This window comes from Arvicola amphibius, chromosome 15 (assembly GCF_903992535.2).
Source record: "Arvicola amphibius chromosome 15, mArvAmp1.2, whole genome shotgun sequence".
NCBI lineage: Eukaryota > Metazoa > Chordata > Mammalia > Rodentia > Cricetidae > Arvicola > Arvicola amphibius.
In genome coordinates this window covers 4693209-4713411 of record NC_052061.1, presented here as the reverse complement: position 1 = coordinate 4713411, position 20203 = coordinate 4693209, and the positions used below count along the sequence as shown (strand labels likewise).

The following is a 20203-nucleotide window of genomic DNA, read 5'->3' as shown; positions in this document are numbered from 1 at the left end:
ACTAAGGACATAGAAGCCCGCATTGGTTCTTTCAAGACCTCAGGGCGGGCCGTAAACGCTTCTTTCTCGTGATTAGTCCGAGTCGGGGGAAAAGGAGGCAGGTGGCTCCGCAAATCGGCAGATGCGTTTGCTTCTATTGGTCAATCTCAGAGGAAGGCGGAGCGTCCGTGGCTGCTGATTGGTGTAAGAAGCGAAGTGGGTGGGACTCTAGACCGGAGGTTTTGTTGTGAGGGTCGGTTGTCAAGCAGCGACCAATCAGGGCAGAGGATGGAGGCAAGTGGGGGTCGCGCCTGGAGGGAAGTCTTGGCCTCCAGAGCTACAGCTGCAGGTAGAGTGGACCCCGGGGTCTTGGAGGCGCGGGGAAGATGGCTCTGGTCTTTGCCGAGCCAGGAGGGGACAGTCGCGTCGCCGGCAGAGGGCTCTGGGCCAGGGAAGGCTGGGGCCGGTGCCCCTCAAGACAGAGGGGCGGAGGGTCAGGCGAAGCAGAGAGACCAGTAGCAGATTTTGTATGGGCGAGACGAGTGTGGAGGCCGGGGAGGGAAAGCTAGCGGGCCGGAAGCAGAGCCGAGGGTGTGCGGAGGACCGCCTTGAGTTGGGGCTCCAGAAAAAGGGGAGCGAATGAATGGGGAACTCCGAGAGCAGCAGAGTGGAGGGGAGTGGAGAGGGTCTGGCGAGGCGTGGCTAACTTAGGGAGCTCAAGGTGTGCTGGAATGGGAGCACAGGTGACCTGAGGAAGGGAATGTAGTGGGAGTTGACGAGCCGTGGCCTTTTAGAAGTGAGGAGTCATTCCGACTCACGCCTGGATCGGAGACCCACTTCCCAGCCCTGTCCTTGAGAATAGCAAGAGGTAGGAGTGGTTCCCTTCCTGGGAGCTGGGGAAGGAGGGAGCTAGAGGACAGGACCCTCAGAATCCTCTGGAAAACCACTCCTCCCCGAAGGCCTTCACTATCAGTCTCTTCACACTCACTTTCTCACTCTCCCTCTGTGTGTGTGGTGTGTGTATGTGTGTGTGTGGGTGTGTGTGTGTGTGGTGTCTGCCTTTCCGGTGCCTCTCATGGGCCCCTAAACATAGCCTCAGACTCCAGCGCCTCATCCGATACAGGAGGTGCAAATCTGCGTGAACTGCAGACACGTGGTCCTCTCCGCCTGCTGCAGTTGTTGACACTTAAGACAGCCAGCATCCTGGAGCACAGCTTTCGGCCTCTGGGAAGTCAAGTCTTTCAAACCGAGGAAGATCTGCCTGCCTCCGTCTGTGCTCCTGAGTGTTGGGGTTAAAGGCTGACACCACCAGGCCCAGCTACTTAGGGATGATCTTTCATCTTTGGGCTCTAAGTTACAGAGGTTCACCTAGTCAGGTTTTCAGGCCTAGTATGTACTGCAGCTCCAGGCCCCAAGGGCTTTGGTGGACCTGCATCAAATGGCCTTGGTGACCCAGAGAGCTGTGACTCACCTCAAGTACTTGCTCACACACTGTCACCTCTGCTTGTATTCCAGACCAGTGTTGAGCTGAGATGGCCCAAGCCTGACAGTCCATGATCTGGGATCCAGACTTACGTGTACAGGCTGCTGTTTCCTAGCGGATGATCTAAACCACCAGGCAGCGCTGGGCCAGGAGAGGAGGACTCTCTGCCTGGATGTGTGGGAACTCCCTGCCAACTTGATTGTCGGATCTGGGGGGGGGATCCACCCCCACCCCACAGGGAAAGCACAATCTGTTTTGTGGGTGGAGGTCTCAGGTGCCACCCCCTGAAGCATGGCCACCCCTGTGGTCACCAAGACTGCCTGGAAGTTGCGTAAGTACTTTTCTTGTTTCTTTATCACCCCGTTGTTTTGTGAACTGCTCACACCTGGGTTCTTGTCTCCTGTCCTTGGCACAGCCCTGGTGTTAGGGTAGACAGAGATGTAAATCACACTGGGCAGGTGCCTTAACCCTTGTGAGGCCGAGTTGCCGTATCTGCGCAGAATAGTTGTGCCTGTGCTCTGCAGTTGCTGAGATTCCAGTAAGAGCGTGGGCTTGGTAAAGGATTTCCGGTCAGGCTGATGGGCAGAGTGTTTTGAGAAAGGCTGGAAGGTGTTTCTAGGATTTTTCAGACATCTTCCAAGTCCGTTTCCTCCGTCAGATGAAAGTCTAGGGATTGGGGGGTGGAGACGCTGGCAGGGCTCTGGGTGTAATCGAGCAGAGATACTTCTGAGTTCCTTAGTCTAAACTCATTTATATTCTTTTCCTTTTTTTTTTTTTTTTTTTTTTTTTGAGATAGGGTGTTCCTCTAGCCTTGCCTGGCCCAGGACATGTGCCTCTGTCTCTGGGGTGCTGGGAATAAAGGCCTGTGACACCATGCCAGGCTCTTTCTATATTCCTAAAAGTTATTGAGGAGCATATAGGGCTCTTGTTGATGGAAGTTATACTTACCCATGTTGCTGTGTTAGAAAGCAATGCTGAGACATCGATATACTCAAACCTCACAGTAGCAAGGCCGTCACATGCTGTTTATCTTCTCGAAGACGCCTCCTCCTGGGCAAATGAGAGTACCGAAGGCCGCTACCATCCTGATATTTAAGATAATAGTTTGGTTCTTCTGAACCCTCTAAAGGCTCTCGGGGATCCTTAGATCGTGTTGAAAGGACCTGCATCTCACCCCTGTGCAGCTGGTTGTCACAGGTTTGGTGTGCTGTCCCTGTTTCCACTCTGCTGCTAACTGCCCCTGGGCTGTTTTCAGGACAAGGACTTTTTAGGCAGAGCTATTTTCTTGGGTCTAGGTTTCCTCGTTTGTAAAGTGAGAGATTGGAACCATTTTCAAGTTGTTCTCCTAAGCACTAGGGTTCTGGGCGAATCCCCTCTGGGGCACTCAGAGGTATACTTTGAGTGGCTTTGTATTTATTGACATTATGTATCCAGTTCTTTAATGGCTTACCCTACCTGAAGGTAGAACCAGATGCTAGGGAACAAGCAAACGTTATAATACCCAAGGAGCCCAGCCTCGGGAGAATGGTAGGCAAGCACCAGAATTACATCCCTCTGTTCCCAACCCTGCCCTGAGTCTGAGCCAGTGTGCGGGCTTTGACTCAGTTAACTAACTGATGGGGGTGGAGGGTGCATGAGCAGCAAGTGCAAAGACCTGGAGACAGGAAGCTTTGTACATGGGAAAGACTTATAGGAGACCATGGGGGCTACTGCACATCAGCAAAGAGAAAGTGATGCCAGGTAAACCTAGTGAGTTCTGCGGGGCACATGCCCACAAGACCCTTGTCCTCAAAGACCCCAGGCATCAAAGTATTTAAGCAGCAGGCGGTATGTTGAGGAGCTGGCAGTTTGTTGTACGAAGAGGTTCATGGGTATATAGCCTGAGCCCACACAGGCCAGGGCTTCTTGGAGCTCCGGGGTCAGAAGGATCATTGCCAGTGTGGGGTTGCTGAACCCCTGCCCTTTGTGTCTTCCCCCTAGGGTGTAAGTCCTTTAGCACCTCAGGCAGACCGAGAGTGATCCCCAGCTTTGGCTGAGATTTGCCAGGCTATACTGCTAGGTCTTCGGGGAGGGGGGGTTCCTGATGGCTTAAGCCGGAGGGAGAGCAGCCGCTGTCACCTGGCCTGCCAGGGAACACAGAGAGCTTGATGTTTGCATGGAAATCTAGTACCCATGTGTGGGCCGTTGGTGTCTGGTGTTCCCCAAGCCAAGCCAGAGAGGGAGCCTGCTGTGAGGACTGGGCATCCCTTTTGCTGGTGCCTGTGCTGTCTTCCTGTCTGTCCAGGTTCCCATCAGCCCCTGATTAAAGGGGAGTCATCATCACCCCACCTCTGCCTGTGACTCTTCCAGTGCCAGGCCCATCTGATCCCCCTGGAGCCTGGAGGCGGGAAGCTCTCCTTCCACAGCCTCCCAGACCAGGCCTAGAGCAGATGCCTGGAAGCCCTTCTGTTACACGTTCATGGCCGGCTCTGGAAGTGCTTGCTGAGGAGGGACTCAGCCAGACATTTCTCTCTTTACCTGAGAAGGGTGAGGACCAGGGCAGATGCCCGGGGGTCTCTGATGAATTCAGGGTGTGGCTGCAGAGACAGCTCGAACCCCTAGAACAGAGTGCTCGGCCGGGAACAGCTGCACCGCCCTCCTGCCGCTCATAGATATATAAAGGATCATGGCTCAAGCCTGGAGGCAGCTGTCCCGCAGTGTGCCGAGGACAAGACTGTGGTTGAGATGACGACTCCAGCAAGACCCAGCCCCCTTGGGTCCAGATGGCAGGTCTTCCAGTCCCTAGATTGGAAGAATCTGGGCTTACAAGGAACTCTCGTCCTGTTTGATCAGCCTCTGCACCAGCTGTGCCCTGCCAGGCCCTGAAGGGAGGTGTTGTTTCAGAAGTTGGGGCTTTGTTGGGACCCTGGGCGTCTTTGGAAGCCCAGACTGTCAGGGCTTTCCTGGTCCTGTTTTCCAATCTCCTTATGGTCCACAGCTCACACAAGAGCCACCCAGGCTGGGTAGAGTCGGACCCAGGGTGGGGGAAGGGCCCTTTTACTAACAGCCGAGACACCTTCTCCTCGTCACCCATGCCAGTCTCCAGCTGCTTTGGGCATCTGTATATTGGGGTTTCCCCTTGCCTGTGTGAGAGACCTGCCCTCTCCTTCTTCCTGTTCCGGAGGAAGTTAGGGACCAGCTTACAGGCCTGTCTGTCTCTTGATTGGGCACTGACAAAACCCGCAGTTCCTGCCTGTGTTCCCCATGTCTGCCCCACCACCACAGTCCAGGCCAGGGGCTCTGGTGGACTGTCCAGAGGCTTTAGCTCCCATTCTCAGGGTCAGCTTTGCCCCACCCAGCTCCTGCTGTATCTGCTGCCTCCTGCCATTATCCTTACGAACCCACTCCCTGCCGCCTTGGGACCCTGATAGCCACTCTGTGCCGGTGTCCTGTCTTCAGTCTGTCTCTCAGCCTATTCCTAATGAACTGGCCCTGGGGTCATCCTGTTCTCTGGACAAGAACCGTCTCTCAGAGAGGAAGAGAGACTAGACCAAGGCCACGAAGCTGGCAGAGCTCAAATCAGCACTTGATTCAGAATTCTGAATTGGGATCTAGGGACAGCTGTCTAGACAGAATTTGAATTCTTCTGAAGGTGTGTCCCAAGTGGGTTTGTCTGTATGGGTGGCATCTGAGCAGTTGAAAAGCGCTTAGGTAATACATGGGTTCATTTAGAAACAAAACAGTTTGTTTTTTGTTTATCATAGGAAAAACATTTTCTCAGGATATTAGTGCTTAACAAAGTAGATAAAAACAGGAAGCCAGTTTTTAAAAGTAAAACTTAGTCTTCCCACAGTACCTGTGGTGATTGGTTCCAGGACCTCTCCACACAGAGAGCCATGTCTGCATGTACTCAGTCCTTCATATAGTGATTCTGTGTTTGCGTGGAAACCTGCGCGTCCTCCGGGTACCTTGACTCATCTCTTACTTGTGATGCTCAGTACAGTGTGATGTTGTTTCACTGTTTCTTGCAGTATATTGTTTGTGGACCAGCAACGAGGACATGTCTGCTCACACCCAGCCTGATGAGTGACAGGGTCTTGCAGGTAGCCCAAGCTGGCCTGGAACTCATGATCCTTGGGCCGCGGCCTCCCAAGTGCTAAGTTTACAAGTGTGCACCATGTGCCCGGTATTACAGAGGCACCTATAAGTCTTTCCCCTCAGCAGTTGGTTGAGTGTGCCTGAGGGCGACCTCTGCAGTCTTTGTTGCCAGCTGATGGGAAGAGAAAGGAGGCCTGAGAGCAGGGCAGTGAGCTGAGGGAGAGACGGCTATCTCGGCCTCCAGCTTACACTTTGCCCTGTAGCTGGTCCTGAAGGTGGGGGGCATTATCTGAGTGTTGTGTTCAGAGCTGGTGGCTGAGGAGGGCCGCCTCTCCCATATGGCCTGTCAAAGTCCCCTGACCTCTTTCTTCCCCTCCTTTCCTATGTAGAAGAGATCGTGGCCCATGCCAGCAATGTGTCCTCGTTGGTGCTTGGCAAGGCCTCAGGGCGGCTGTTGGCCACTGGTGGAGATGACTGCCGTGTCAACCTGTGGTCCATCAACAAGCCTAACTGCATCATGGTGAGTGATGAACCGCGGCCTCTGCTGGGGCTCCTTTTGCAGGCACTGGTGACCCCAGGTCCCCAGAGTGGTCCTGCATATATCATTAGTGTTGCTCCGTTATCCGCTCCGGAAGGCCCAAGAGAGCCCAAGACAGCCGAGTGGGTGGCCAGCCCTCAGGAAGAGGGGCAACACAGGTGTGGGACAGAACTCCAGAGTGTTTGCGGGAAGGCTTACACAAGCCCCACTCTCTGTCTGCCAGCTTGTGGGACATATCTTCACTAAGGACAGGGTCAGAGGGGACTCAGCTGGAGGCCATTCTTGACTGAGTTTCCCTAGTCACAAGCCATACAGGGCGGCAGGCTGCCTTCCGAGACAGGACAGCACACGTAGAGGGAAAGCCGTCATTTCGGGCAGTTCTGTTGGTCGGAGGTGGCCAGGTTTTAAGTCTGTGTCTCTAGATAATGGAATAGAAGCACATACATGTACGTGCATGTGTGTGCACATGCACACGTGCACACAGGTATCTCCGAATACTATCATTCCCTTGTGTGACCTGGTTCTTTAGAATGACAGTGTCTTGAGGATATTTCCTATGTCAACAAATTCTGTTTTATAACATGCTTTTAAATGGCTTTTTGGTATCCATCACAGGGATGAACTGTAATTAGCTTAGCCACACCCTGTCATCAGCAGGACTGCTGGCTCCAGCTTTTAGGTTCTGCTAAACCACAATATGTCAAACATTCTTACTTGTTCTTCTGAGCAGACCCCGGATCACTGTGTCTAGGCCGAGTGTACAGTTCTGAGAAGTTGTCACACGGGCTCCAAGAAGCCACTTTCCATCTTCACCCACAGCATGGAGTGTGGCTGTGCCCTGTGTCCTCACCACCTTAGGCAATTGTAATTTTTTTGACTTCTGACTAAGTAATCAAAAACTGGAGAAGATGTAACTGTTAGTGGAAGCTTGGTTATTTCAGTGACGTCACGAGACTGGGCGAAACTGAGACCCACTCAGCTCTTAGTCATAGTTAGTACGTCAGGGTTCAGTAAGAGAATTGCTGTTTTTATTTTTTCCTTACGATGTATTGATCTTGGTTTTATTTTTGCATGTGTGTCTATGTACTATGTGTGTGCAGTGTCTGTAGAAGCTAAAGGTGGCACTGGATCTCCTGGAAGCGGAGTTACAGATGGTTGGTAGCTGCCATGTTTATGCTGGGCATTGACTCCAGGTCCTTTGGATGAGCAGCCATTGCTCTTCACCATTGAGCCATCTCCCCAGCCCCCTGTTTTGTTTTGTTTTGTTTTGTTTGGAAGACTCGAATGTTTTCATCCTCCATAAAATGCCAAAGTAATATTTCCTGACTTGAAAAACGATCAGCGTAGGCTAGAGATGTAGCTCAGTGGTAGAGTGCTTGCCTACATATTTAAAAAAATAAAAATTCACCCAAAAGAGGGTGAGTGCTAAAGTGTTTTTCTCTGTGGTGACTTCTGTGTCCTCCCTGGAGATGACTAGGCCTTCAAATTCCTTCTGTGTCCTAGAATTATTCAGTCCACGGACAAGCAGATACCTGTTTCCCTCTAGCGGTCTCATTCTGTGTACTCACCTGGCCTCATGGAACTCAGTCTTCCTCGCGTTTGAAAGGTTGGGCGTTTACATGGCCTCTGGTCTCTTGCCATGAAAAACCTTGGGTTTGTGCTTGCAGGGAATAACTTCCCTGAAGAATTGTGGTGCTATTGTTTTTCTGAGACAGGGTCTTACTGTGTAGCCCAGGCTGACCTTGAGTTTGGATATTGTCGTACCTCAGAGACCAGAGATGTCCTTACTGCTGGGATCGCAGGTGTGTGTCACCACACCTGGCCTTGGATTGTCTGTTTGGAGAGAACTTATGGGGGTTGTTTTTGCTCAGTTGTGATCCTGGAAGTCTGGGCTCATTCATACCCCCTACCATTGTCCAGCAGCAGGAGCCAGGCAAGCGGCTCTAACTATAAGGCTTCGAACACTGGTTCTGAGGAACGCCCCCTGCTTCCCACATGTCCCCATCAGGAATGTTTCCTTAGTAAACACTGGTGAAAGGGCCACTGTGCTTTGAGGGGCCAGCATTGAGCAGAGTGACAGACACCATGGACTTGGGTTCTGGCCTTCCCTCTTAAAGCTAAAGGTGACAACACCTTACCTGACCCAGCTGTTCTCTGCAGGTGCTCTGGGTGTGCACGAACCTGCCCGCTCTCCATCAGACCTTCCCAGGCCCCTGGAAGCATGGCGCAGGCAGCCCCGGGAGTCAGGCACCCAGGGCAGGCAGTGCAAGTGTGTTCCTAGCTTGTTGTGGTCTCTGTGATCAGACAGAGTAGACAGAGATGGGGATAGCCTGGATGGGATCATTCAGACTCGGGGTAGAGGTTCAGCATCTCCTTATCTTGGTCTCTTTTCCCTTACAGTGAGCCGGAGCCATTTCTATAGGTGATACTAGGAGCCAGGAGCACTATAGAAGGGAGAGGGATAAGGTTGAAGGATGCCTGGGGATCAGTCAGGGTCTCAGCATGTAATCAAGGCTGGCCGGGATCTCACTATGTAGTTCAGACTGGGCTGGAACCCATCATCCTCCTGCCTCTGCCCCACAGATGATGGGGTCACAGCCCCTTCAGGGCTGCTTTATCCATTGTGCTGATGAACCGCCATGCTCAGCATAGGTGCCTCCCCACCCCCCGAGAACAGCTCACCACTCTTTACTTCTTACTGAAGCTATTCTCAGGGACCCTCAATTTGGGACAGTAACTGGGGGATTATCCCTGTACTCCATTGGAGCTGCCACCCTCTCTCCGCAGAGCCTGACAGGTCATACGTCCCCTGTGGAGAGTGTCCGCCTCAACACCCCTGAGGAGCTCATCGTAGCCGGTTCCCAGTCGGGCTCCATTCGTGTCTGGGACCTGGAAGCTGCCAAAAGTAGGCCTCCTTGCTTACTGTTCCTTTGTGTGGGGGGGACCCGCTTCAGGCTCAGGGCATTGGGCTGCTGCCTCCAGGAGGTCTGGGTTCTTTGTTCCCCAAGCACTGACACCAGAGTGGGTAGCGTGTTGTCCATGGCACTCCGTCAGTCCAGCAACAATGGGCACTGCCATCCCCCAAGTGCTAACATGAACAGTAAGGTGTGTGTGTGTTTGCATGTGCGTATTTGGAACCTGGAAGGACATCACTGGAGGGGATATCCTGCAGGCAGGCGAATAAGTGGATGGCCGTGTGGGAAGAGCCACTGAGATCCTGGGAAGCATCCCACATCAGGGTAGATGTTGGGTGGCTGGATCTTCTGTTTGCCCCCCTCCCCTCTGTCACATACTTTGAAAAGTCCATGTCAACTTGAACCTTGGTGGCACGAGGAAGTCTTTGACACATGTTTACCTGGTTCTGGGGCCTCTGCTCCCCCACTGCTGTGCCCATCACTACCACCCCTTTCCTAAACCTGTGGTGTCACACTTGCTTTAACAAAACAAGTTGGCCCCTCACAATGGTGCCTGCCTAAAATCCCACCATTCAGGAAGCTGAGGCAAGAGAATAGCTGTGAAATCGAAGGCCAGCCTAGCCTATGGTGTATTAGCCCACTGCAAACAAACAACCCTCAAAAAAAAAAAAAAAAAAAAAAAAAAAACAACAACAACAACAAACATACCCCTGCAATGAGAGACAGGGCTTGGCTCTCAGCAGCTGCCCAGACCTGAGCCCATTGCCCCCACTTCTCTTCCTGTCCTGTCCTTGCAGTGCCACCATTTAATATGGTCAGTGTTTGTGCTGTAGGGACCCCGTGTGTTTCTTTTTGTAACCTGGTTTTCCTGGAGTGAACAGTTGCTCCTTTTTCCGTGTGCATTTTCACAATCCCTGTCAAATCATCATTGATCGTCGTTACCCATCATCATAAGGGCACTGCCAGACTGGTCAGCTTTGACCAGTCCTGCAATCCGGCGCTCACTTCCTCAGGCTTAGTGCCTGGGAGCCCTGGAGCTGCAGGCTAGCCCATCACCCTCACCTCCTCACCTCTGTCTTTGCTGTCCTGAGACCTACAGTGTCCTCTTCTGTGGCTTCCTGCTCTCCAGATGATCTACTAGGAAACGGTGGAGGGAGCTGGGTGTAGTGTCACTAGGACGAGCCCAGGACGCAGAGGCAGGAAGATTGCCTGTTCAAGTCCATCCTGTCTTAAAATGCAGGGGCAAGGGACATAGCTCAGTGGTAGAGCGCTTGCTTGGCATGTGTGAGGCCCTGGTTTGATCCCTGGCTCTAAAGGTGAATGGCAGGCACAGTGTTAGGAACCCTCTATGACTGAAAGTGACTTTATCCTGTCTCTGTTCTTTAAAGTGTAGAATTCTGTTGGAGATAATTTTCTAGTGGAATTTTGAAGGTGTCAACACGCTGCTGTTAGGTTCCAGAGTTACTGGTGGAATCTGGTGCTGCTTTTCGCTGGCCTTCACATGGGATCTGCTTCTCTCTTCCTTCTTCCTCCCTTGGTTTGTAGCAGGCGTCCCAGCCTTGTGGGTACAAGCCCTTCTGTGGGCGTGTTCTCACATCTGAGCTTGGACCTCACAGGTTCCTTTTGGTCGAGAAACTCACCCTGGGGTGTGTCACAGAGTTCCACCTTCTCTGTGGATGCTACCAGCCCCAGTAGTCCCCCAGCTTTGTCAGAAGAATCTGGAATTTGATGTGGAACACCTGCTCTCCACTCTGCAGTATTGGCAGCTAACTAGGCATGTTTTACCATCCATGTTCAGGCCAACCTCAGGAGCTCCGAGCAGAGTTGGTTTGCTCGCCTCGGGGGGCCACTTGCTGCAGCTCAGAGGTCCCAGCCTTCTTGTCCAATGAGAACTCCCTGAGCTTGGCTGAACCTAAAAAGCCCTTCTGGCACAGGCTGCTGCAGAACACAAGCCTTTGGCGCGTGTGCCTGGCAGTGAGCTTAACTTGGCTCAGGAACGTTGGTGGTTTTGTGTCGTGACCCTCAGGAAAGATGATATCCCTTAGTCCGCAGGAGGGGCTATACACGTTGATGGTGTTGAACATAGAGCCCAGGACACCTTTATGACAAACAGCTGTGCACTGGATTGCAGCAGAGCCTCTTTGGCCAGGCCACGCCATGCATCGGAGCATGTTGTATTTATCACTGGTGTCAGGCTCAGACAGAGAAACAGTCACTCCCCGGGAAACCTCAGCTTCAAACTGGATCCCAGTGAAGATCTCCACTCTTCATGAGTCACCAAAGAGCCAAGGGCTAAAGGGGAAAAGCTATGGAGACACAGCCCACTCTGGACTTCCGCAGCCACTGCGTTCCCCTTGGGAGCCACTGTGCCCCCCCGCCCCTGGAGCCACTGCTCTCCCCCTGGGAGATGAGCGTGATCCCTTCACATAGCGAGGTGAGAATGGATGCTACCGCCTGTTGGTGCCCCCATCTTAACAGATGGGCAGACAGACCATCAAAGGCACAGGGCTCAGTGAAACCCTGAGGCTGTCGGTTGTAGAACCTGCATCTTGAATCCTAGTGCCAGCACCCTGCCCTACTGCCCTCTGCTGCCCATCTGCTGCTACCTCTAGTTGGTGATTCTCAAGCCTGCCCTAGGAGGGAGAGCTAAGATCTCAGGACCACTGCCATCCCAATGTGGGCATCGGGAGTGAGAACCCAGAGAAACTTCAGGGACAGGGGCTCTAAGAGCCGCAGTTAACATCAGGCAGAGGCTGAACAAACACTTCACTGGGAGTGTGGGAGGTCCCCACACGTGCAGGCAGCTTCCTGTCTCCTCTACCCTGCAGGCCCTAGAGCTTGTGACCAAGGCTAGACATCCCCTGGGAGAGACAAGGGCAGAAGTCATGACAGAAGAATGTGGTCCTGCCAGCTCTCCACGGTGCTGGGAGCTAAGGGCGCAGGCCTGTAGATCCCACAGGAAGGCACCCTTCCCTCAAGAAGCTGGCCTGTGTTGGGTAAGCCCCACCACGGCCTTTTGTGCCTGAGTTTCCCTTGCTGTGGCAACAAAGCAAAAAGTGGCTAGGGCAGCGTGTTGCCCAGGCTCCCTGAACTTCCAGCGGTGCGAGACAGCTAAGGAGCAGGGAAAGCCAGGGCTCAGTTGTGGGGTAGTGGAGTTGGACATGCACTTCAGGGATGAGTCAGGGACCTCGGCAAGGTCCTCAGGCGTGAGGAGGAGGTGTCTGCCCAGCTGTAGTGTCTGTCTGAAACTGAGCACGGAGGTGAGATGGACGGTGGGCCTGGGCCTCAGGACGGACACCGGCTAGGGCCGCCATTCCCTCTGTGCTGTTCCTGCCTGGACAGCTCTGGCTGCAGTTCACTCCTGAGGCCCAGGTGGGACGCCTCACCATCCGTCCACCTCCTGGCACTGAGCTAATATAGAGTCAGCTCTCTGAACACCAGAAATGCTCAGCGGGTGCACAGTGACAGGACGCCTAGCTAGCCATAGCTCTGAGCCCACGAGAGGGAGAAGACGCGTGCTGTGGGGTCTGAGGAGAAAGAGTGAAGGGCCAGAGCAGAGACTGGAGGAAACTAGAACCTCACAGCCCCACTCTGAAGTACTTGGTGTTTGTTTTAGTTTTCATTGTAAACCAACCTGCAGGTCCGAGGGCCTAGAGATGGCCTAGGGTCACACAGCAGTTAAGGAGCAGAGCCGGAACTGATCCTAGTTTCGACAGGCCGCCACTCTGATGGGCGGATTCTCCAGCAGTTACTCAGTTCATCTGTGCTTGGACCTTTACCTCTCCCTAACACAAGAGCTCACTACCTGCGAAACCTTGATGCAACCTAAGGAGAACTGGACTCTATACCCCTTGGCTTACCATGACTCATGGGCTGGGGAGCTTTATAAATCTTCCAAAAAGCTACCTCCTATACTATATCTTACTCCGAGATACAAAATTTGCCCTCTGGCCTGCCAGGCCTTACTAGATGTGTCCCCAAGGCAACATTACATGATTAGTCTGCTCCCGGCTGCATCTCCCCTGTATCTTCCATTTGTATTGGCTTTAAGGCCATTTGCAAGGTCACTTGCGTAGGTGCCATCTCACTGGGCATTGTGAGTCCCACCCCTATCCTCTTGCCATGGCTGCTATCCACTTGATGCTGTCCCTTGTCTTCCTGGACTCTATAGCCAAGCAGCTCCCTCAATTGTAGCCTCTGCTCGATCCTTGGTATTGTCCTGGGGTTATTTGCCCTGCATAATAGCCCTGTGGACACATGGACTGGACCAAGCACCATTGTGGCAGGTGCTGCTCAGGGACCTTGGCACACACAGGCTATGGGTGATGCCATGCATTTTCTGGGGACTTGAGTAGTGACAGAAATGGCTATAACTGTTAGGGTGGCCGGGTACTGGCTGATCACCCCTATTTTCATATTGGCATCCCAGTTTCTGTGCCAAAGGGTACACACAGGTGGGCTTGGCAGCACGCTGCTGGCCAGCTAGCATTTACATGGCTCTATTTTGCTTCGTTAGTTCTCCGCACACTCATGGGGCACAAAGCCAACATCTGCAGCCTGGATTTCCACCCCTATGGCGAATTTGTGGCCTCAGGTTCCCAGGACACAAATATCAAGGTAAGGTACCACTGTGCCTATGTCAAGTGTAAGGGAATCCTTCCTCTATGGCAGAATCCTGGGGACAGAGGACCCATGGATTCTGGTCAGACACTTTCAACTTGGGATGCCCAGCTTGGGTAAGCCTTCCAGCCATTCTTTTTGGGGCTGTCATGACCTGGAGGTATTCAGAGTCCTCTCTACTCAGAGCTGCAAAGTACCCTCTGACCTACCCTCCAGGGCCATCACAGCCTCTCATGATCCACCCTGCCTACCCACACCCCTGCTTCTCTCTCCTACAGCTCTGGGACATCAGGAGGAAAGGCTGTGTCTTCCGATACAGGGTAAGCATGGCTTGTGTCGGCTACCTATGATCTTATGTGACATGAGTCACAGCATGGGTCCATGCCACAGTGGGCCTGGGGGGCTGCAGTCCATTGCTGGTTAAACCTCAAAATAGACTTGGAGTAATGCAGTGCCTCGTGTGGTCTATCTGGACCCCGAACTTCCCACCAATACCAGAGCCACACCTGTTAAACTACTCCATGATTTGCGTTTGCGGTCTGGTAGTTAGCTGGTGTCCCTGGTGCAAGGCTTTCTGTTCCTAGGTGAGTGGCAGTACTGTGACTGACAGAATCCTTCTCGAGGGTTTTTGGAAGAGGCCATAAAATACTTTTAGGATGTAACAGACTGCACAGTTGTGATTTCTTAGAGGCCTGGGAGTCTGGCCACATAGAAGTGTCTCTCATGTCTCCTAGAAGTAACTGTGCATCCTTTCTGTGGCTGGTCCTTAGGAAGGCCCTGTGTTTCAGGGTAGCCATTGGGGATAGGGAGGTGCTGTGGGACCCAGGCCCCTCCAAAGAGCTTGGTTCTTTTCATCTTCCTCAGGGGCACAGCCAGGCTGTGCGGTGTCTCCGGTTCAGCCCTGATGGGAAGTGGCTGGCCTCGGCAGCGGATGACCACACAGTGAAGGTGACTCCTGACCCTGGTGTGCAGGCTGGGCCCAGAGGGATGCTGACCATACCCAGACTGTTTCTTCACCTCACTGTTAACTGGGCGTATGGGTCCCCAAACTTGTTGAGAGTAGAGGGAGCTCAGGCCCAGAACCAAGGGCCAGCCTGGCCCTTAAACCTCTTCCCACCCTGCTCCAGCTCTGGGATCTGACAGCTGGCAAGATGATGTCTGAGTTCCCTGGTCACACAGGGCCTGTGAACGTGGTGGAGTTTCACCCCAATGAGTATCTCCTAGCTTCTGGCAGCTCCGACAGGTGAGGAGGAATAAGGCACATTGCCTGACAGTTGTCCCCACCTTCTCTTATCCCGTCATATGCCTGAAAGCCTGTGTGGGCTAAATTTAAGCCAGATTAGTTCCTGGTCCCATTCCTCCCAGGCTAGAGTCCTGGTCTTGTACTTTCCTGTCCTGTTAGGACCCACACCCCCTAGCGGAGCACAGTGCAGGGAAGCCGCCAGCAGGTGGGGTTGGCTCTGGGGCAGGGCTGTCAGGTCATTTTACCCTCTGCACGCACAGGGCCATCCCTGCCCCAGACATCACTCCTAGTGCCCCTGCAGGGAGGGTCCTGGAGAGGCCCTGGACAGCATGAGGGACTGGCTTCCTGTGGCCACCTTTGTAGGACGATCCGCTTCTGGGACCTGGAGAAGTTCCAGGTGGTGAGCTGCATTGAAGGGGAGCCAGGGCCTGTCAGGTACGTAGAGCACATGGGCCTCTCACCTGCACAGTGGGATGTCGGTAAGGGTAACCTTCCCTGCCTCTGCCTCTCCTCTGTCCTGGGCTCGCCGTCTCTGTGGGGGTCAGGTACAGTTGACTGACAGCCAACTCTCACCTGGCCTAGGAGCGTCCTCTTCAACCCCGACGGCTGCTGCTTGTACAGCGGCTGCCAGGACTCACTGCGCGTCTACGGTTGGGAGCCTGAGCGCTGCTTTGATGTGGTCCTTGTCAACTGGGGCAAGGTGGCTGATCTGGCCATCTGTAATGACCAGCTGGTGAGGGTCAAGTTACCCACCCCCTCCCCCTCAAACTTCCACCTACTACTGGGCCTCCTGGGTTCTGGCCCCACCCACCCCAGCTCTGCCATGTCCTGCAGATAGGTGTGGCCTTCTCCCAGAGCAACGTTTCCTCTTACGTGGTGGACCTGACGAGAGTCACCAGGACAGGCACTGTGACCCAGGACCCTGTGCAGGCTAGCCAGCCTCTGACACAGCAGACCTCCAACCCTGGTGTCTCCCTCCGCCGCATCTATGAGCGGCCCAGCACAACCTGCAGCAAGCCTCAGAGGTGGGTGCTCGTGGCTTTGGCAGGGTGTGTGTCCCAAGCTGGCTCCTGCATACTCAACCCTGGGCCTCATTGAGGATAATGGCCTCTTCTGCTTGACTCTGCACACGCCAGGGTAAAGCACAACTCGGAGAGTGAGCGGCGCAGCCCCAGCAGCGAAGATGACAGGGACGAGCGTGAGTCCCGGGCCGAGATCCAGAATGCTGAGGACTACAATGAGATCTTCCAGCCCAAGAACAGCATCAGTGAGGCCACTCTCTCTCCCACCTCACAGCCCAACACCTCACTGTGGCTGTATCCCCTAAACCTTACCTGCTCTCCACATTTTTGTACTGGGCTGGTTTCTAAAAGGGGAACCTGGACACTTGCAGCAGAGGTCCAGCAGCTACTCACTGGTGACCCCTACCCTGCTTGAAGCCAAGAGGGCCTATAGGTGCATATGGGCTCGTGGGGTCAGGAACATGTGCTCAGGGATCACCTTCCAGCTATGTGTCTTATCTTAAGACCTTGGCCGCACACAAAGCCTGTTCCCAGAGAGCTTATGGGTACCCAGTTATCAGCCCCCTTTGCCTTGGTAGGTCGGACACCGCCTCGGAAAAGTGAGCCCTTCCCAGCGCCCCCAGAAGATGGTGAGTTGGGAAGAGCTGTCCTGAGGTCTTGCCTCTCACTGTGCAGCCCCTAGCCTGCCCAATTAGATCTTGTCCTGTGCCTGCCTAAAAATGCCTACCATGTGCCTAGCACACGGAAGGCCCTGGAGGCAATTAAAGCAAGGCAGGCAGTGCCTCCTTCAAGCCTATGCCTGACTGCCTGGAGAGAAACACACACAGGTGGGCTGCCCATGGGGTGTGTGCCACTGAGGACTGGGTCTACCTATAGATACGGGGAAGCAAGACTCTGAGAGGGCTGAGTGCTGGTGAGCAGAGGGTAGGCAGGGTTGGGTATAGAGAACCAGAGGATCGGGACCCAGACCTGGAGCAGGAGTCAGAGAGCCAAGTTGCAGGCCAGACCCATAGAGCCTTGGCCAGGAGTTTGGCACTGAAGAAAGGGACCATCCAGTCTGCTGTGGGATAGCAAAGGGTCCATCTGTAGCAGCATCTCTATCCTCCTGGCTCCCCTTGGGGACCCAGTACTGCTGCTTTGTCTTAGTGAGGCTGTTCTTCTGAGAAGCCCTCCTTGTTTCCTGCTCCCCCACTCATCTGCTGCCCTCTTCCCCTGCTCCACTCCTAATGGCAGGATTTCCCTGAAGCTACTGGGTCCCACCTTCACACACCCAAGGACAGCCCCTGCCTCCGCCCCCCAGGACGCCCACCTGCTGCTGATCTCCCTGCGCCCAGCTCCCCATCCCCTGTCCGTCTACTGACACCTGCTCCTTCCCAGCTGCAGCTGTCATGGAAACCCATCCTGACCTCTTCTCACCGGGTCCTTCTAGTCTGATAGTGAGCTTTTCTTTCTATTCCTAGACATAGCCACAGCAAAGGAGGCCTCAAAACCTAGCCCAGCCATGGATGTGCAGCTGCCGGTGCCAAATGTATGTCTGAGCAGAGAGGATTCCTGTGGGTCTGAGCCAGGGTGGGGACCTTCCTGTCAGGAGCCGTGGGAGGACTCGAGCTGATGTAGCTGAGCCTCTGCTCCTTGCAGCTCGAGGTCTCAGCCCGACCTCCAGTCTTGACTTCCACTCCTGCACCCAAGGGCGAGCCTGCCATCATCCCTGCCACACGGAATGAGCCCATTGGCCTAAAGGCCTCTGACTTCCTGCCCGTGAGTGGGATTTGCCCAAGAGGTGGGGTTGAGGGCTAAGGGGAGAATGGAATGTGCCATCTGGTCCCGTGCCAGCATCTGGGTGTCTCCTCATAGGCCGTGAAGGTCCCGCAGCAGGCTGAGCTGGTGGATGAGGATGCCATGTCACAGATACGGAAAGGCCACGACACCATGTGTGTGGTGCTTACCAGCCGCCACAAGAACCTGGACACTGTACGGGCTGTGTGGAGCACGGGAGATATCAAGGTAAAGGTGACTTCTTAGCCCGTTGCTTGGGCTTTAGGCTGGACAGAGAATAAGCCATGCAGTGGGACCCTGGGGTACGGCAGCCTTGTGGTACCCCTGTAGCCAGCTTCCATCAATTGAGCGCTGATGTCAGGCTGCGCCCCACCCTCCTTGTTGGTGCAGTCTGTTAACGTGCTCCAACCCTGTCTGCTCCCATCCTGTGCCACCCCTCTTAACGGAGCTTGTCTGCAGACATCAGTGGACTCTGCAGTGGCCATCAATGACCTGTCTGTGGTAGTAGACCTTCTGAACATTGTCAACCAGAAAGCGTAAGTGGCCTCAAGAAGAGAAGAACGGGGTGGTCAGGGCTGGCGGGTGACATCACACCCAGCTCTCTCTCCAGCTCGCTGTGGAAGCTGGACCTGTGCACCACAGTGCTGCCACAGATTGAGAAGCTTCTGCAGAGCAAGTATGAGAGGTAGGGAGCCCCTCCTTCCCCAGAAGCCAGAGTGGAGTAGGCACGTGTGTGCATGTGCCCCACCTGTGGAGGACCCCTCTGTCTCCCATCTGCTCTCTGGCTCTGGGCCCATCTATGTATGTATGACTCCATCTCCTTTGCTCCTGAAGCTATGTCCAGACCGGGTGCACCTCCCTGAAGCTGATCCTGCAGCGGTTCCTGCCCCTCATCACTGACATTTTGGCAGCCCCGCCTTCTGTGGGTGTGGACATCAGCAGAGAGGAGAGGTAAGGGGCATGGTGCATGCTGACCTCAGCCTCAGTTGTGGGGTGGCTGTGCCCAAACAGCTCGCAGAGAACACTGCAGTGTGGCTCAGGATGTACGGGTATGGCCAAAGCATGGGTTCCTCCCTGGTCTTGCTTGTCCCTCCACACTGGCATGGCTTGGGGGACTTCTTGCGCTCTTAGGAGGTACTGGAGTGGTTGGTTAGGGGAGCGAAAGCCCGAGGTTCGCAGGCGTCCCGGCCAGGTGGGGTGGCCTCCATCCTCAGCTCTGCTGCCTCTTGGCCTACAGGCTGCACAAGTGCCGACTCTGCTTCAAACAACTCAAGAGCATCAGTGGCCTCGTCAAGAGCAAGTCAGGTCTGAGTGGCCGCCATGGCAGTGCCTTCCGTGAGTTGCACCTTCTCATGGCCAGTTTGGACTGAGAAGCTTACAGGTGGGAGCACCAGCAGCCCTCACTGGCCTGGTCTTACACTCTAGTTTGCTGTATGCCCATGGCCCATGAGCCTCAGCTTGGCCTCCACTCTTGCCCTGATGGCCATCCTGGAGGCAGCATCGCCAGCCCACTGACCACAGTTGTGGACTTACAACTTCCTCTCCTCTCCGGCAGCAGCTGCACAGTCTTGCTTCTCAGGGCAACTCCAGCCTAGGAGCTGCTGCTGTAATTTATCAGGCAGATTTATTAAATGTATAACTGTTCCTGACTTCCTTATAAGAGATATCCTCTGGCTCTCCCAGACACTGTAACCTGGAGGTTTGTGGAGGCTGAGACTATCCTCCTCTTCCCAGTGCAGCTTCCGGATGTGGCCAGCAGGGGACAGCAAAGGGCTGCCTGGTCAGCTTGACTGGGGAAGGGGAAAGGTGTATCTTTATCCACATTACCAGTTGTCCTTGGGCTCCTTTGAGGCCAGTGGATGGATGTCCAGCCCAATGACTGCATAGCCAGAGGGCAGGACCCCAGCCTTATGGCTAGCTACCACTAGGTTGGCTAAGAGCCATTAACCCTCCCTCTGACCTCTGGATGCCTTGACTAGACCAGGATGTTGGATGACACTGGAAGACTAGAGTGGCTTTCAGAGTCCACAGGAATCCCTGCGCTTCCTGGCTGCATGCGAACCAACCGCTGCCCTCCAGGACAGCTGGTGATGTGCCTAGCAAGACGTCGGGGCCAGGCACAAATGTGTAGGTAGGTAGGCCACAGTTCCAAAGACTGGGAGCAAAGGCCAGCCCAGGGTGAGCAGTGGACTGGCAAACCTGACAGCTCCCTGTAACATGGAAATGGGACAATGGTTACAGGTACACATGGGGTCTTCATAGTTGAGATCATAACCAAAATGATAGACAAGGCATGGGGACAGTAAGACTCCTGGCTCCCAGGGGGAACACATGGCCTTTGGTGGTAGCTTCTAGAGTCTGTATGGTCACTTAGTGGGGAGCAACAGGGCATACAATGTCCACTCTCCATGATCCATACACAGGGTCTCCCAGTACCAATGACTCAGACTACGCTCGTGTAAAAAGACATTAATTTTAATAGGTAAAAATGGCTAAGCTTCCAAAAGTTCTTAAATAGGATTTGGGGAGAGGAGCATGTTGAGAATCAGT

The 20203-nt window shown here is 54.1% G+C and overlaps 1 protein-coding gene across 3 annotated transcripts; it reads left to right on the top strand.

Annotated features, from left to right (window-relative positions):
• Positions 1 to 214: 214 nt before the first annotated feature.
• On the top strand, positions 215 to 19302 carry Katnb1 (katanin regulatory subunit B1). 3 transcript variants are annotated; one of them, XM_038312746.1, is made up of 21 exons: positions 215 to 328; positions 1495 to 1793; positions 5929 to 6059; positions 8865 to 8982; positions 13509 to 13609; positions 13891 to 13932; positions 14477 to 14560; positions 14740 to 14855; positions 15219 to 15290; positions 15438 to 15588; positions 15690 to 15880; positions 15992 to 16122; positions 16456 to 16506; positions 17338 to 17405; positions 17567 to 17635; positions 17732 to 17881; positions 18113 to 18189; positions 18264 to 18338; positions 18488 to 18604; positions 18891 to 18988; positions 19079 to 19302. In XM_038312746.1, the coding sequence occupies exons 2-21, from the start codon at positions 1754 to 1756 to the stop codon at positions 19246 to 19248; spliced, it is 2052 nt and encodes a 683-aa protein (XP_038168674.1). In that variant the 5' UTR covers positions 215 to 328; positions 1495 to 1753; the 3' UTR covers positions 19249 to 19302. The 3 variants fall into 3 exon arrangements, with proteins under 3 accessions (XP_038168674.1, XP_038168673.1, XP_038168675.1); XM_038312745.1 differs by having other exon boundaries at positions 17516 to 17635; XM_038312747.2 differs by having other exon boundaries at positions 17516 to 17635; positions 18891 to 19302.
• The last annotated feature ends 901 nt before the right edge of the window (positions 19303 to 20203 follow it).